Consider the following 18,381-nt stretch of genomic DNA (forward strand, 5'->3'; position numbering starts at 1 on the left):
TGATGATGATATGGTGGTGGTGGTTGCAGTAGTAGTGGTAGTGATGACGATGTGGTTGTGGTGATTGTAGTAGTGGTAGTGATGATGATTTGCTGGTGGTGGTGTAGTAGTAGTGGTAGTGATAATGATGTGGGGCTGGTGGTTGTAGTAGTAGTGTTAGTGATGATATTGCGGTGGTGGTTGTAGTAGTAGATGATGTGGTGGTTGGAAAACACATTACAGGTTATTATAATACATGATTACACACATTCTCTAACTTCATTTTTTGACAGCTTCGTTGTGCCATAAATATACGCAACAGTTCTGAAACATTTTATTGTGGATTTTGATATTGTTTGTTGTTTTTCTTGTGTCGTTATGTTGACATAGATACCGAATGAATGGTTACTACATTCTCAGCCAACAACAAAATGGCGCTGAATGCTTTCATTGGTGGACACTTTTTAGGCTTCGTACGTATTCTCATTCGTTTAATTCTATGGGTACAGGTTAATATAGAAGGAGTTTCCATTCGCTTTCTAAAAAAAAAAAAAGAAGATAAATTAATAAAACATAGATAATATTATACCAGTAAATAAATACTAGTTAAATACTTAAATAAACAAACCGATAAAATAATGAATTGATAATAGATTAGAAAATTGATTTATTTGTTGATAAAAAATTGAAATCAGATTTCTTTGTTCCTCATTTCCAATAACACCAAAGCGATTTAATCAGAACATGTATTTTTGTGCAAAATCCCGCCATTTTTCATGTCAGGGTCACTGGTTATCCACTTGTTTCTTTGTTCTCATAATACGTAGATAAGTCGTGGTATTATTCATTGTTTATTTATTTATTCTTTTTTTTTTAAGGCAGAGGAATAGACATTTTCAGACAAATCCACACTCGCCATACTAGTTACAAGGTCTAGTAATAAAAGTCATTGCTTTTCTGCCTACGAATGATTTCAAAATTTACGGAAATGGACGAGCCTTTGATGGTCATAATATAAACTAGTTCGGGACAAAATGGGTAGGGGAGGTCAGACCAATCCGATATGGTAATGGACTCAATGATTTTCCCCCTCGGGACTTTGGAGTTAGGTCTAATGCAGTAAAAATCGCTAACGAACTTTAAAAGCGAAAAGCTGCTTTTAAAATAATGTATAATGATTCAGTAAAGCTTTGAAAGTTGAAAGATGTGCCCCCCCACCCCCTCCCCCTAAACTGTAATAATATTGCGAAAAGCTATTTCTACGACTTGTTGTTGACGTTTACTCTCGAGAAGACGCTCGGGTACCAAAACAAACTTACAGCTGATTTTATGCTATTTATAGGTCATATTATTGAGGTGCAATAAAAAAGGAAAACACGCAGTTTATAGTAAGTTTTGTATCTGTGTGTTTTTACTTGTACGTATATAATTTAGCATATTGTTTGTTTTTATTGCTGGGACATTACGTGGACTATGTTCTTGCATATTGTTGAATCAAAATCAAGTCCAACCAACTGCTCACTCGACGAAGTTGAGTCCCTCCACCACTCGTTCTTTCTTCTCACCTGCACTCCTGCACTCTTGTCCCTTCGTCCTACGTCTTCACCTGACTCACTTTAACAACAAAGTCGATTTTATCATGCATGTTGTTTGCCTTTACCGCTTAATTGTCCCAATCAAGTGATTGAGAATTGCGTAACAGTTTCAAGGCCCAGGGCAGCCTATTTGATTTATTTCGACATTTTGTCGAGGCAGGTGAACTGAACCGATTCGAGGCCCAAAAAAAAAAAAAAAAAAAAAAAAAAAAAAAAAAAAGAAGAGAGAAATAAAAACAAAAGCAACATATTTCGGTCACATTTACAGGACATTGTCTATTTTTGATTTTTAGACCGAAAAACTTTTCAGAGTTGCAAGACTGAAACTGAATTAAAATAAAATAAATGTTATTAATTGTTAATTATATATTCTGATAAAAATAAGAACGGCTGTTCCGTCATAAATTCAAATTGTTTAATAATATTCATGACTCATACAATCATCAATGCTGATTTTAAGTTATGAGTATGAGTTTGAGGTCAATGATAACGACATTATTTATTATAGATCTGTCCTTCTATATCCACTTAGTTATCTTTAGACGTATAATTCTGTCTTTGTATAGACATCTGTAGTTTTCCCCGATTATTGTTAACAAACTACTTTATTCTATACTAATGCTATACTGTATATTTAAAAAAATTTATATTCACAAAATTCAACATACTTTTCATAAAGTAGGCTGCGGCTATTCAGACTCGAGTCTGAATAGTCTCCTGTGGCTATTCGGACTCAAACACCTCAATGCGCACCTGCAGTCAACAAGTTATTCGGACTTTCTCCTGTGGCAGTATATATTTTTTTTAAATTTCAAATTATTGAAAAATTCACAATCACAAAAAATTGATGCAAATGAAAATAATAATGGTATAGTAGCTATCACCAGGTAGTCTAAACCCGCTTTATTTAATTTGATGTGAAAGACAAAATTATTGAACAATTGGAAGTCAACCTAGAGATAAAAAGAAAAGAGTTCAAACATTCCCTTCAAAAGGAATATAAAAGTCAATCAAAGTAACTGTGGCCTAAAGGAAAAGCTTTTCTAACGCTTGTCCAAATAAAATCAGGACAAAATAATACATATTCTGATAGTGTTATACAGGGAACAATCCTCCTACAGTCAGAAGAAGGGGTATCAGCTGAGTCATTCTGATATGGGTGAAAGAGAATTTCTTCTGAACTCTCCTTCTGCTTCTATCATTTCCCCCTCTGCCCACTGCTTGCACTGTGTCCACCTTGTGTTTGCACATATAACAGGAAGAGTGAGTGTTCATTGACAGGGAATGATTTTTGAAGTGGTCCAAAATTTGAATTAAAATTACCCCCTTCCATATTACCTAAGTCTATGTTACTCATACTCATGGTACATAAATAAAAAACCCTTCAAACTCATAATTTTCATGGACAAGTTGTTGTCAAAGAGATCATCAATAGATTATCTACTTGTTTCTGTAAAATGTATTTGAATTTTTATGAAAACATTTCATTATTTTTTGGTGCTTAAAAAAAAATAATTCTTTTTTATTTCCGCCATTCTTGTAAAGGGATGGGGTTGGAAGTATTATTTCCCATGTTTCTTTTTGTTCTATATATAAAAAAATTGCTCAGTTGTGTCATAGGTATTACTATTTTAATGAAAACAGGTCTTCTGTTATAGCTAGATAGATAAATGGGAAGCCTTTATATTTATATATATATATACATACATATTTTTAAAAAAAAGCCCCCCCCCCCCTCCCAAATAAATTTTGGGCATTTATGTATTAAAATTATCCACCAAACATCCTCAAAACTTTTTACAAGGGATCCCTAGCCAACAGCAACACTAAACACGTAGGATGAGACATGAAGCCTATTAGGTAATATTTCCATTTTTTTTCTTCTGACAGGGACAATGCTGTTAATAGCCAGGTACTCATTTTACATCCGACTGCGGTGAGAGAATGTGAATAAAGAACCTTTTCCAAGGACTCAACTGTGCACTGCTCAGAGTGGGACTCAAACCCTAGAGTTTATGGTCTGAAGGCAACTGCCATACCATAAGCCCACATGTAGTTGAATAATAATTGAATGAATTTTAATTTATCATTATCATTATTATTTTGAAGATGTGACTGACATTAGGGTTGAGAAGACAGACAACTCAAATTGTTCGTTATTTTTATCGATCAAGCTGCATCTTTTAATTGATGTTTTGGCCAAGTGTGTGAGAGGCTAAAATCATGCTCTGACAGAGTTCTCATGAGATAAAAATTCTCCTTAATGGGTTAATTTATTTTTAAGAGATTTTTTAATAGTCCACGCCGGATAATCACAATTTAATGTTAATCGCAACATTTCCCAAGAAATGGAATTAATTCTAATTAAAAAGCCACTGGTTAATTGCAACAAACTTCGGTTAATCACAACATTTTCGCTGATATCCCAAGGTATTATGCTTATCCGGAGTGGACTGCACCATTATTTTGTTCTTAGTTAGCCAGGGGTCAAAGGACAAAGAGATCTGTTTAAATACAGTCCCGTCTCTCCTATCTGAACACCTCTGTACCCAGCATTTTGTCCAGATTATTGAGACAGCTGGATAGTGGAATCAGTCCCGAAAGCAGATCTGCCTACTTGAAAATCTAAAAATTCCTGATCTTTAGGAGATAAAAATTGTAGTCACTATAATTTACGTTGCAGATCAACATTTTACCCTCACAATGATTAGATAACACTTCAAAATACCTACAATTATGAACTACCGTTTCAACTTTTATTTTCAATAAGTTTTAATGACTTAGAAATAGTCATGTAGTTCTGAAATTGGAGTAAAAATTTCGTAATTTTACCAATTTTTCATAGCACTTGGGCAGGTCTGCTAAAGTGTACAAATAAAGAAAAGCAAAAAACAAGACAGAATCCATCCTCAGACAAAAAACTGTCCAGATAATGAAGACATATATTCGAATTGTGGAGTTTCGGATTAGAGATATGTGACATTGTGATAAGTTTTCTTTTTAAAATTTTAAAACAGATACATGGAGAGATAAATGCCATCCCCATTTCCCCCCATCGTCCGACCCCAATCCATCATATTTTATGGCAACGAGGAATCCACTCTGACACAGAGGGTTACAGTTTTTAACCCTTACACCTTTGATATTTTGTATAAAGGTAAGAAATAACAATTGAGTCAGTTCAAGACCTAAATTTATCATAATATATAATAATTCATGACACAAAAAAAATAAAAAATAAAATAGAGTTGAACTTTTATATAGCGCAATATCCACTAAATGTGCTCAAAGCGCTTTACAAGGGATCCCTAGCCAACAGCAACATTTAACATTTAAGACGGGACATGATGCCTTTTAGGTGATATTACAATTTTTTCGGACAGAGACAACGCTCTTTACGGCCAGGTACTCGTTTTACACCTGAGTACGATGAAAGAATGTGAGTAAAGAGCCTTCTCCAAAGACTCAACTATGTGCTGTAAAGGGTACATATGAGCAAATAAAAAAAAAAAAATAAAATCAGCATATTATTATATTGTTTGCCAGAGTTTCTTGGAGATAACATTCAATTATCAAATCTATTCTTTTAAAAAATGGGGTTGAGGATTAAAATTGATCTGTACAGCCCATGTTAAAATTTTGCCCACGAGCATAGAATTACGTGCAAATCTAAAAATTTATAACACCATTTTTTACAGATTGATATACGAGTAACTTGCAAACCTTTTTAAAATTAAGGATAATTCTTTCACCCGTTGATTCAAATGATTATTTAGAAAATCTGCTACGGCATAATGATCGGTCACTTGATTATTTAGAAACTTAGCTAGGGCATTATGATCGGTCATTAATTTGATCTATGGAATCGCCATCTGCTACGGCATAATGATCGGTCACTTGATTATTTAGAAACTTAGCTAGGGCATTATGATCGGTCATTAATTTGACCTATGGAATCGCCATCTGCTACGGCATAATGATCGGCCACTTGATTATTTAGAAACTTAGCTAGGGCATTATGATCGGTCATTAATTTGACCTATGGAATTGCCATCTGCTACGGCATAATGATCGGTCACCTGATTATTTAGAAACTTAGCTAGGGCATTATGATCGATCGGTCATTAATTTGACCTATGGAATCGCCATCTGGTGCCCTGTTGCCAGACTTTTTGCACACCTACAGACCTTGTTACCAGCCTGATTTTGTGATTGTTGATGGCTTAAAAATTTGTGTCGGTCTGTGGTTAAATTTCCACAATACAGTAGTATGATAAGTAAAATCAAAATAGATGAGTGCCTTTTCTTAATAACCTTTATTTCCCCGCAAATACTGAGAGCTATTCACGAGTATATGCAGTTGAACTCTGATACAACGGAGTTAGTGGGACTAGCAAATAATCCCTGTTGTAGCCTAGTTCTGTATATCCATGCATACGGAATTTGAAATGAAGCAATTTTGAGGGAAATTAAAAAAAAACAACACAAGGACTACGTTTCGAGTTACCTTCCTTAGTAAATAAATCAGACGACGTGACTTTGACTTCCATTCCTGTAACCCTCCTCCCTCTTCTACTTACTTCAGTCACAGTCAGAACAATACAACAGTTAATTTTACCTTCCTCCTTTCCTATGCTTTCCACCCATTCCAACTTCGCACTGACAGCCACTAAGTGCACTTCAAAACTCAAGTAGTGCACAATCCTATCCTCAGGCTTCACAGAGAGCTATTCACCATCTCACTTCTCATTGGGCATAGTTACCTAATCAGTCACTAGACTCACATCCCTCACTCTAAGCGTAACAGTAACATACTTGTTCCATGTTGATCGGCCAGTCACATGCCTCTCACTAGCCTTTTATTGCGTTGCCATGGGTACTCAAAATACACAGAGAAACGTAAAATAGTACACACATTAACTGCAATTTGCCCACTCCCAATTCATCTCCATTCCCTATAAGTTATGTGTCATGTGTGCCTTCCTCTTCTTGAATATGTAGTTTTTCTCAACTGGGTACTTAAGTTGCGACTCACAACCCCGTTGTAGCTGTGTTCCAAGAAATATTTTCCCGTTATAGCCATGCATGATTTATATGAATTGTATAGGCTGTAAAACTGTGATTTTTAAATTTCCCGTTGTAGCCGAGCTGAGCTCTCGTTGCAACGGAAGTCGTTGTACGTGAGCTGTGCTGTAAAAAGAATATCTTCACATATTTATTTTCTTTAATCTTTTTAAAACCCAATCTCCCTCTATTCTCATCGAATCTAACCAATATAATTTCCCATCAATTCCCTCTTTAAACTCATCTCATTGTTGGAACAGTGGACAATGCAAAACCACAGAAGTACAATGTCTCCATCAACCAAGGTGTCATTTCTAGTCGACAGAAGCTGCTCTTGTGAGTTCCTTTATTGATCAACCTAAAGTCTATAAATAGGATATATTATTTTTATTATTATTTTTATTATTATTATTATTATTATTATTATTATTATTATTATTATTATTATTATTATTATTATTATTATTATTATTATTATTATTATATATTATTATTATTATTATTATATAGTATTATTATTATGATTATTATTATTATTATTATTTATTATTATTATTATTATTATTATTATTATTATTATTATTATTTTTTTTTTTTAATTTAAAAAAAAATTATTTTTTTTTGGTTAAATTATTTTTATTATTATTATTATTATTATTATTATTATTATTATTATTATTATTATTATTATTATTATTATTATTATTATTATTTTTATTATTATTAGTTGTAGTAGTAGTAGTAATAGTAGTAGTAGTAGTAGTGGTAGTAACAAGACTTTTTATTATGTATTGTTAATCATCATATTTTAGTACTGAGGAAGGATTTCGTTAGCTCAAATTATGTTAATACTTTATTTTAATTTTAAAGTTTTTTAATTTTGCCAAATGTATTTTATTGTTAGTAACAATGTAACAGACCTAACGCATATACAGATTCAATCATTATATATACACAGCCCTATTCGATCTTTAATTATTTTAGTGGAAATATTGATTATTGATAGAAGAAAGAACCTTTTTAAAAATATAACTCACAATTAAATCTGCAAACCGAATAAGTAAACCGAGTTATATTACAGCTCGATGCTCTAAAGTACTTCAAAATAGTGTGATTCATTTGAAATCTTGCATTCAAAGTTAAGCCATAACTCCCATGGAGCCTGAGTATAATTTATCCCGATTTCCCCAACTTTAACCTGACAATAGCAATTGCTTGCTATCCTTTGGATTTGATGCTAGTAGCCTATCACAAAGTACTTTCCATCAGATCTAACAGACCCAGCTACCCAGTCACTGCTTGGTGGATATGGGGAGAATAAGAAAAAAAACTATATCCTGGAATTGAGCTCTATAGCTCTAGCAAACTGAGCTATTGGGGAGTCGCATTCAATGTTTGTGCAGATTGTTTCTAATTCTTTGAATTCAGATTTTATAAAATAAAATAAACAAAAACAAAAAAACAAACCAAAAAACAATATACCCAAAAGATTATAAATATAAAAACAACCAAAAAAATAAAAAATAATAATGAATAAAATCAATTAAAAAAAAAAAAAAGATATATATGCAAATTTTAGTGAATCTGATTTGTGGCAGGTCTGTGATTGGGTATAAAGGGCACCTGATATACTTCATGTCTATATCTGTGTTTAGTTGTTAGTTTTTTTCTGATCCCTCTCTAAACAGAGATGTCACCTGTCGTCGGAAACGCCCGTCCCAAGACGATGCCATCCAAGTCCGCTTTTTCAAATGGCCTCGACCTTGCTACGGGATCAAATCGAGGGCCCAGCAATATATTGGTAAGTAATAATAATATATAAACATAGTGCAGTGGTGCCAACCCTGCATAAAAAATGAGTATTTTTATGCATTTTCATTCATTGTACACATTTTGCTGAGGATTGTACGCATAATTAAATTCCTATTATTTAAGCGTTTTTAGCATTCATACACTTGTTTGGTCCACTACTTAAACACTATCTGTTTCTTGACCCAGAAGTTCATGAAGTGAGTTCAATATAATATAATATATTATCTGGCTGGGTCATATCATATTTATACATGGATCTGAAAGTTGATTCTATTTATATAGTCTATAAAGTGTAAGCTTATTCATTGATTTAAATATTGTTTATATTATTGCTAGTATGGTCTAAATGCCCATTGTCAGATTTAGTGCTAATTACTGTTCAGAATTGTACACATTTTTTCAAAATCTTACTCAAATTGGCTCTCCATTGTACACATTTACGTGGGCCTGGGTTGGCAGCACTGATAGTGACCAACTGTCACTGTAAAATCGGGACTGTCCCAATTTGGTATCTGGAGAAAAATGTTTTAATAATCAATGAAGAAAATTAGATTGTTTATACATATGGAAATGACCCTTGCAAGTCCCAGGATTATGCTATTTTGGTTAGAAAATTAAAACAAGGAACAGAAAAAGCTCTATATATATATATATATTATATAATAGTCCAAACATACTGCTGTTTTGAATCATGACGGTATTGGGCTTTTATATAGCGCAATATCCACTAAATGTGCCCTCTGTCCATTAAGGGGTAGGTGTGCAATATAAATATATTAAAAAAAAAAAAACAAAACAAAAAAAATTATTATAAATATTTCAGGTTTCACAGAAATCAAGTTGTCCGTCTACAGCGACAGAAGTGAAGGGGAGAGAACTCCTTCTCAGGGTAGTGACCTTGACATGTCAATTGATGGCACTTCGTCAACTGTCACTGGCAGCCGGGGCATCTCTTCCTACTGGGGCAGCAGCAGCCACCATCAACAACAGCAACATTATCTCAGTACCGGTGATCGCAGCATGAGTATGGATGCAACGTTTGTTGATGAGCCACGCCATAGGAGTAAAAAATTACAGGGTACACACATATCTTATTATTTATTTTTAGACAAAGCGGTAGCAGCATGCTACATTTGATATTTACTCTTGAGAAGTAATTCGTGTTTATTTCCTGCTTCTAGATTTTACTCTCTCTCTCTCTCTCTCTCTCTCTCTCTCTCTCTCTCTCTCTCTCTCTCTCTCTCTCTCTCTCTCTCACTCACTCTCTCTCTCTCTCTCTATCTCGTTCTTTCTTTCAGTATGCTACAACTACTTCTATTATTATTACTACTACTACTACTACTACTACTACTACTACTACTACTACTACTACTACTACTACTACTACTACTACTACTACTACTACTACTACTACTACTACTACTACTAACTACTACTACTACTACTAACAACTACTACTACAAATACTACTACTACTATATACTACTACACTACTACTACTATACTACTACTACTACTACTACTACTACTACTACTACTACTACTACTACTACTACTACTACTACTACTACTACTACTACTACTACTACTACTACTACTACTATACTACTACTACTACTCTACTACTACTACTACTACTACTACTACTACTACTACTACTACTACTACTACTACTACTACTACTACTACTACTACTACTACTACTACTACTACTACTACTACTACTACTAAAACTACTACATCTACTATTGCTGTTACTACTACATCTCTATCTTTTGAAATTTTGTTTTGTTATTGTAAATGGTAATCAAACTGAATTTTTAATATTCCTCCTCATTTATTACTTACATAATAACATTATGGCCAAAAAAGTAAAAAGAATCACAAGCCAGCCACTTGCATTTATTAATTTGTCATTTCAGCATTTCTATTCATGCAGGCTTTTGAATAGTAATAATATTATTTGTTTTGTCTTATCTATTGTCTTTGTATGTATATATTGCTCCTTAGAGCACTTCATAGATTCTGCACTTTATATATAATTTATTAAATTACACTACATCACATTTGTTATTCGGTTGCTGACACATCAAATGTACTCAATTATTCATTTTTTTCCCTACTCCTCCCACACCATTTTTTCCAGTGCTGATAGATATCTGTGTGACCGTTGTTCTCTTAGTACTGGGCTTCCTCCTCAGCAAGGCGGATGAAATTTGGTTCTCAGAAAACATTTTTGAAGGGGTGAAAGCGCACACAGTCGCTGTCGTATGCTACAGTAAGTATGAATAGTAAATACTAAGCTCTCTAAACCTCCAGATTGGAAAAAATCTTGAAGAAGAAATGAGCTTTATAAAGGCTAAAAAACAAACAAACAAACAACAAAACAGCCATTTGATGATTTTATTATTAGACAATTTTTCAACCTGTGTTATTTATTTGCATAGGTCTTTAGAGCGCAGCACAACCTTTTATGCATGTTGAAAATTAATTTTTTACACCTTCCTATTAAGAAATTTTAGTATGGTAAAAACTCATGAATTATTTTATATTTTCATTGAACTTTTAATTATTATTATTTAATTATATTATAATATAATAATAATAATAATATATAATAATAATAATAATATAATAATTATAATTATAATTAATACTATTGTATTATTATAATTATTAATTATTATCATCATTATTAATTATTTATTATTATTATTATTATTATTATTTATTATTATTATTATTATTATTTTATTATTATTTATTATTATTATTATTATTATTATTATTATTATTATTATTATATATTATTATTATTATTATTATTATTATTATCATTATTATTATTATTATTATTATTATTATTATTATTATTATTATTATTATTATTATTATTAAACAGCGAGCAAAAATCATACCCTCCACATCATGAGGAGAAAGCAACTTCGATGTTAAAGGAAGGATAGTTATATATATCTTCATGTATTTGATTTTGATTTCAATGTAAATTACAACATAAATATCTGATGTTGATATGACCTCAACGTATCGCACTTGCCGTTAACGCTTTTAAAACAAAAACAAACAATATAAACATTATCTGATATTATTTTTTTTCCACCCAGCTCTAGCCATTGTCCTCATAATCCGGTTGCTGACTTTCAGATGATGACGGATGTTTTATGATTGCACTGTGTGGATATTGTATACATTGTAAGTATGGCATGACATGATTGCATAAAAAAACCCCAACAAAGCGAGAGCATTTATATTGTGAAAACCATCCCAAAAAATCAGTCTACCTCGACTGGGGATCTTTATCATACACCGGTCCCTGCTCCTTAATTTCTTAATTTGATGTTTTCAAAAGAATGGAATGGAGCAACCCAAATGTCTTCATCCTCGTCCTCTTGTGTTCAATGTATGTGTTCTTCTTCTTCTTCGTCTTGTGGAAACCTCCAATATTGTCGAGGATCACTCCACAGTGTTTTACATTTTAAACTTGCTAAAACTCTGCACATAATACTAATTAAAAAAACAAACAAAAAAACATAGATTAAAAAGTCACGTTGTGAACTCTAGCAATCGCGTGAAGGCATGTTGGCAACCGTTTTCAGCCACTTCAGCTGGGAGGCTATTCCATAGTCGGGCAGTGGAAGGGAAAAACGAATACATGTGGGCGTCTGTTTTTGATGTTGGGATGGTTACTCTTGCTGTGTGTCCCCTCGTATTTCTTGTGCCGATATCTTTGATGTCGTTTGGAAGTTAAATGCAAGAACGGTTTTACAGGTAACACACGTACCCTTGTGATGAATGTGGGTATTAAAATTGTCCCAACTATCGGGAGCCTCTGTGGTGTAATGGTAGTATGTCTGACCGGTAATCAGAAGGTCTGGTCTGAGGTTCGATCCTGATATTTTTGGGATGTTTTTTTTTTCTTGTATTTTTCTTTTTTGCTTTTCTAACACTTTTCTACACACTTGTTCAGATTTTTATCTTACACTGGTGCCTGCTCCTTAATTTCTTAATTTGACTGTATATAACAATCCAAACATTCTGTTGTTTTGGGTCAGGCAGTATTGTACCTTAGGGGTCCCGCTTTAGCTCTCTGAAAAATTGGCCACTATGTGATTGTTTTGAGAAATAATACAGGCCTGTAAATCTTCCGTCTGTTGTCGGATTTCCGACAGTACGATTTTGCTCTATAAGTGCTAAAAAAAATAAAAATAAAAGATAATAAGAACAGAACCAATAAAAAAGAAAATTAAAGACTTTTATTTCGTTCCTCGAAAAAATTAGATTTTATTCCGTTTCAAATGCCGACTTAAAAAAACAAAACAAAAAAACTTTTTATTTGTCGCATCAAAGACAAAACATGCCACTTACACGCTCCGCTAGACGTTTATGTATTCACTGCTTGGCGACTGCAGCGAGAGAGAGGTCGCGAAGTTCGCGCGAGTCGTCTTCACACACACACACACACACACCTAGTCAGTAAATAACGCACACACAGAAGTGTGTCGAACCGGACTGGAAGGTTTCTCTCTATTTTGCTACCGACACACATGCATATCTCCGGTTCATATTTCTCAGTCTCTATATTTCTTTGGTTCCGTCCCAATGTGAGACAGAAAAAAAAATAATGAGAAATAATTATTTTTCTTCGAAATATATATTCTTCTTCGAAAGCTCTCACACCACCGCACCACCTCCTTTTCTTCTTCTTCTTCTTTTTCATCTTCTTCTTCTTCTTCTTCTTCTTCTTCTTCTTCTTCTTCTTCTTCTTCTTCTTCTTCTTCTTCTTCTTCTTCTTCTTCTTCTTCTTCTTCTATAAGAATTAATCTAAATAAACGAAGAAATCAGCGTAAACGTTTAACACAAACAGGAGCGAAGATACGGAGCTTCCCGTGTCGACACTAGACGTCTAGATACACATCCTTCAAAAGGGTAGGAATTGTTCTCTTCCTTTCATTTTACAACTTACTCAGACCTGGGACCTAAAATAATTGGAATTTTTTTTTTTGATACCATAAAATAAGGACTCGTTATAAATAAGTAGGGGAAAGTGACATGATTTGACTAGTCAATTGACGTGTCATATTTGTGTTGTGTCCATATTTTTGTCCTGTTGTGTCTATTTTTGCGTGTTCAAAAAGTTCCGACAATTTTTTCACCAACCATTTACAGGCCTGATAATAGGTTAGCAGTGCTTTACTGCTACACATCTCAGGAAGCCCTGATTAATTTAATTTCTGTAATGATAAATGAATAATTACAAAGAGTAGTCCTTCAGAGCCATATTAGACCCATGGAGCCGGAGTATATTCTAGTGTCTATATCATGAAACTGACAGAAGCAATTGCTTGCTATCTTTTGGATAGGGCACTAATCAATCGCAAAGTACTTTCCACTAGATTTAATAGACCCAGCTACTCAATCGATGTTGGGTGAACAGAGGAGGAGGGGGGGGGGGGGATTCAATCACGGTCCCTTTGCTTTTGAAGCGAATGCTTTACCACTGAACTATTGGATAACTATTAGGCACATTGATTTTTTTTTTCTTTTGGTGATTGTGTGTGTGTGTGTGCACGCATGTCAGTGTTTGTGAGTGGAATCATGCTGTGCATGGGTGTATTGATATTTTTGATGTATGTAGTACATGTCATTGTAATGCGCCCAGAGCCTGCATTATAAAGCTGCGCTTAACAAATTTGCACTATTATTATTATTATTATTATTATTATTATTATTATTATTATTATTATTATTATTATTATTATTATTATTATTATTATTATTATTATTATTGTTATTATTATTGTGTGAGTCAAATGTCCTGCAAACAGAGCAGCCACTCTGGTCCCCAAGAAATTGGAGAGTGTTTTGACTGAGTTGTTTTCTCATATTGAATTTATTGGGTTTACCGGGGGTTTTTTTTGGACAAGTTGATAGTCATCTTAATCTACTGATAAATCATTAAAATGAAATTTACAATTTTTTTTTCTCTCAAAATGATGTGTTTTGTCATTTTTCAGTGCTTGGGGCTGTGACTTTGTAGTGTATTCAGGTTTCTGAAGTGTTTAATTGGATGATAATTATTTTGATTTAAAAAGAAAAATATGGATTGATTTATTGATTAATTTCTATTTATTTTATTATTTAAAAAAAATTATTTATTTATGTGCAGCTATGTGGTCTTGTGATATGACACTCGCTTTCGGATTGGAAGGTTCTGGGGATTGATCTTCGCTCAGGCGCATAGTTGAGTCCTTGGAAAAGGCTGTTTACTCACATTTTTTCACCGTATTCAGGTGTAAAATGAATACCTGGCCATTAACAACAATTTCTAACAGGCATCATGTCTCGTTCTACATGTTTCGTGTTGCTGTTTGTCAGGGACCCTTTGTAAAGCACTTTGAGCATGTTTAGTGGATATTGCGCTATATGAAAGCTCAAGTTTTTAAAATTTTTATTTATTTATTCATTTATTCATTAATTTATTTCATCTATTTATTTCATTCCTTACATGTTCATTTCTCTTTACCTCCTTCCAGATTTATCAACTACCTGTACATTTTTTCGGATGTAAACAAATGGACGCTGATGATGAAAATGATTGGTTGGCGAGATGCGTGTCTTTCCTTATTACTATTATATTTTAACTCTGGTATATGTGACCACTCCTAAAAGTATCAAGTCAGTGGAAGTCAGATGCCAGAAAAGAAAAAAAAAAAGGTTTTAAAGTTAAAATGACCAAAGATAAAAAATTTTGATTTTTGTTATTTTAAACATTTTATTCGTCCTCTTCAGAAAAAAAAAATATTTAAAAGATAAATATAAAAACTATATTTACCCATAAGGAAATTGGGTTTACAAACTTGAATTATAAGAATGAATAAATAAACTTTATAAAATATATTTACCTAATTTTAAAACTTGAGCTTGGGATTTTATAAAGTGATTACACTTTAAAAAAACATTAAATGTGCCCAAAGCGCTTTACAAGGCAACATTATGAATAAAATAAGAATTGAGGTATAAGTATATTAAGTTAATAAATAAAATAAATAAAATTCCCTTTATTTATCTCCAAGGAGAAATTTGTGTATCTTTAATATTATTAATATTAATACATAAAAACATATGATATGTCATGTACAATGCATACACAAGGCAGTGCTAAAAGGTCATTTTTGAGATATTTGCCATAGAAATACTCTAATACTAAGGTTTTGGAGAAAAAAAAACTTAAGGAAAAAATTCACTTTCATTGACTTGACGAATGATACAAAAATGACCTCAAAAATGCTATATATATAATATCGAAATAGCAAGAAAAGATAGAGCTAAAGAAGATGAATTTCGTGTAAATGCATCTTTTAAAAAAAAATCAATTACGAAAATGTTATAATTACTTTTACAAAAAAACTGATGGGCATTAAAAGACTACAGATCACATTTTAAAATTTAAAAACCTAAAGAATCCCCCCATCCCCCACCATTATCTCTCACAGTCTGTGCAAAGAGATAACATCAGGCAATTCTCTCTGAGATATTTTAATACAATCATAATCATTAAAGGTTACATAGGTCAAAAAACAACTTACAGATATAAATATGTAATAATCAATACAAAAAAAAATAATGAAAAGATCAAATTGATACATGGATATTATAAGTACACAACATCGTATATATAAAAACGAATGGTCAAGCTGGTGCATAAATCATTTTTCATTACAAGCTTGTTGATCACAAGCATTTAAATAAGCGAGAAAAACAAATCTCATTTATCGTATAAAATGGACGAGAAGCATCATCATTTACCTTTAGGATGTTCGGAAGGCAACATCTGCAGAGCTGCCTACTTGAAATTTCAAAAAAAAATTGTAGTTTCCAAGGGAAAAAATAGAAAAATTCACTTTAAATAGCTTTACAAATAAACAATTTGTCCTCAGCATGGTCCAAAAATGCTCCAAAGTCCTAAATATAAAAGATTCTAAGGAACTAAACTTTCCTTTTCAACAAAATTTATTGAGTCAAAGAGACCTATGCAGCTCTGTAGCTGGAGCCAAAAATTCGTATTTCTACAAATTTTTCGTAGTACTAGGCAGGTCTGCATGTGGCGAAAGAGGGAGTCAAAGAAGTGAATGGAGTTGGTGACTTTGGCCACCCTTCTTATAAATCTAATGTGAAAACTTAGAAAGCAGGCACTGGTATAAGATAAAGATCTGAAAAATTGTGTATGAAACTGTGCCAGACAAAGTAGTCCTTCAGAGCTTTTAGGCTCATAGAGCCGGAGTATATCCCGGTTTCTTTAGCTTGAAACGGACAGTGGCAATTGCTTGCCCTATTATGGATAGGACGCTAATCTATCACTATCACAAAGTACTTTCCGTAAGATCTAACAGACCCAGCTTACTGCTGGATGGACAGGCGGGGGGGGGGGGGGGGGGGGGGGGGGGGCAGAAAAAATCTCAACTGCACCCGGGATTGATCTAGGTCCCCTTGCATGTGAAGCAAGTGCTCTACCACTGGACAAAGTAAAGAGAGAAAATTGTTTTTTTAACCCCGTAACTGTTTTTTGAGGGGTTTAAAAATTTTTTTTTTTTTCCTTGTATTTTTCTATCTACTTTGTTGGGCACAGTTTCATACACACTTATTCAGATCTTTATCTTACACCAGTGCCTGATTTCTAAGTTTTCTCATTAGAATTATAAGAAGGGTGGCCAAAGTCACCAATTCCATTCACTGCTTTGACTCACTTTTTTTTTTTTGCTATAACTATAACTAGAACTTGCCTTCATAACATCATAATGATAAGAGAAGAGGCTTCTCGCCCATTGCCCAAAGCATGTTAAAATATCTCAAAGAAGCTGTTGGATGACTTTATCTCAGATCTTTAATAATTCTAATGAAAACTAAATTTAAGTCTCTCTTATTATTTTTTTTTTTGAATATGTTGCTGCTTGAAGCTTGAAGGAAAAAATAACGATAAGTATTGAATTGTGAGCTTCAGTTTATTAGATGAAGATAGATACTGTGGACGTTTCGGGTTCCACAGTATATGTCTTTGTCTAATATATTGAAGTTTACAATTCACTACTTATTGGGTTTTTTTTTGTTTTTTTTTTCAAAACTATTTTTTCAATTTTCGATATCTAAACCACTCCAACTTCATACTATTCCGAGGTGATTGGTCATATATATGGTGTGCTAGAAGCTGTGGACTGTAAAAAGTAATCAACAAAAATGAATATAACAGCTTTGAAAATGAGCAAAATACCAAACATGGAATGTTTTGGGCTCAAAACCCTTCTTCAGCCAACAACAAAAAAATAACAATGAAAACATAAATGCATTACTAAAAAAAACCCAGATCAACGGCAGAGGAATATAAGGCATGTCCTCTCAGAAATGTTTATTTTTTAACCCAAAACATTCCATGTTTGTTGTATATTTCTTTTTTTGGAAGCTGTTCTATTAATTTTTGTTTAATACTTTATATATGATGTGTGTATGTGTGCGTGTGGATTACAATTTGGAAGAACACGACACGACACGAGTGTATGATGTGTCAAGTGGAATATTACAACTGCTGCCCTAGGTGTGGTGTGTTCTTAGTTATCTAGTCCCACTCGGTTGAGACATTTAATTTGTCATTAGAAAAGCATTAGACACCATAAGACTTTTTCATGAGTTCATGTCTTTCTATACGTTTTAAAAAATGTAACTTTATTTTTTTTTGGATTAAATTTATCTCATGGCATTGGTTCAATTAAATGTCTGTATCTTTTTTTTTCTTCTTTTTTTTTTCTGATTGCTTTGATGTGTTGAATGTTTGTGAATGTATTATATAGTCGTTGTAAATTTGCATACAAATTGAATTAAAATCATAGACCCTTTACATTTTATTACGATTTTACAAGAA

General features: G+C 32.9%; 2 protein-coding genes across 2 annotated transcripts in view; one reads left to right on the plus strand and one right to left on the minus strand.

The window, feature by feature from the left end:
- Positions 1 to 6,177, minus strand: part of LOC144980851 (integrator complex subunit 4-like) — a 37,319-nt gene extending 31,142 nt beyond the window's left edge. The window contains exon 1 of the mRNA XM_078928716.1: positions 6,082 to 6,177. The gene's annotated coding sequence lies outside the window, so the exon portion shown is untranslated. The remainder of the gene's footprint in view (positions 1 to 6,081) is intronic.
- LOC144980853 (uncharacterized) lies at positions 1,243 to 16,367 on the plus strand. Its single transcript, XM_078928718.1, has 8 exons — positions 1,243 to 1,367; positions 4,592 to 4,731; positions 6,899 to 6,974; positions 8,327 to 8,439; positions 9,274 to 9,528; positions 10,597 to 10,728; positions 11,576 to 11,663; positions 15,005 to 16,367. Exons 2-7 carry the CDS (start codon positions 4,608 to 4,610, stop codon positions 11,617 to 11,619), a joined length of 744 nt encoding a protein of 247 aa, XP_078784844.1. The 5' UTR covers positions 1,243 to 1,367; positions 4,592 to 4,607; the 3' UTR covers positions 11,620 to 11,663; positions 15,005 to 16,367.
- The last annotated feature ends 2,014 nt before the right edge of the window (positions 16,368 to 18,381 follow it).

Source organism: Berghia stephanieae, chromosome 10 (genome assembly GCF_034508935.2).
Source record: "Berghia stephanieae isolate SIO BIC M18660-M18661 chromosome 10, UCSD_Bste_1.3, whole genome shotgun sequence".
NCBI lineage: Eukaryota > Metazoa > Mollusca > Gastropoda > Nudibranchia > Aeolidiidae > Berghia > Berghia stephanieae.

Bases quoted from the DNA above. Each gene is read 5' to 3' on its own strand.
- LOC144980853 (XM_078928718.1), top strand. From the start codon at position 4,608: ATGCCATCCCCATTTCCCCCCATCGTCCGACCCCAATCCATCATATTT. The intron at 6,975-8,326 runs GTGAGTTCCTTT...CTCTCTAAACAG, and splicing joins AGTCGACAGAAGCTGCTCTT to AGATGTCACCTGTCGTCGGA. The intron at 8,440-9,273 runs GTAAGTAATAAT...TAAATATTTCAG, and splicing joins GAGGGCCCAGCAATATATTG to GTTTCACAGAAATCAAGTTG.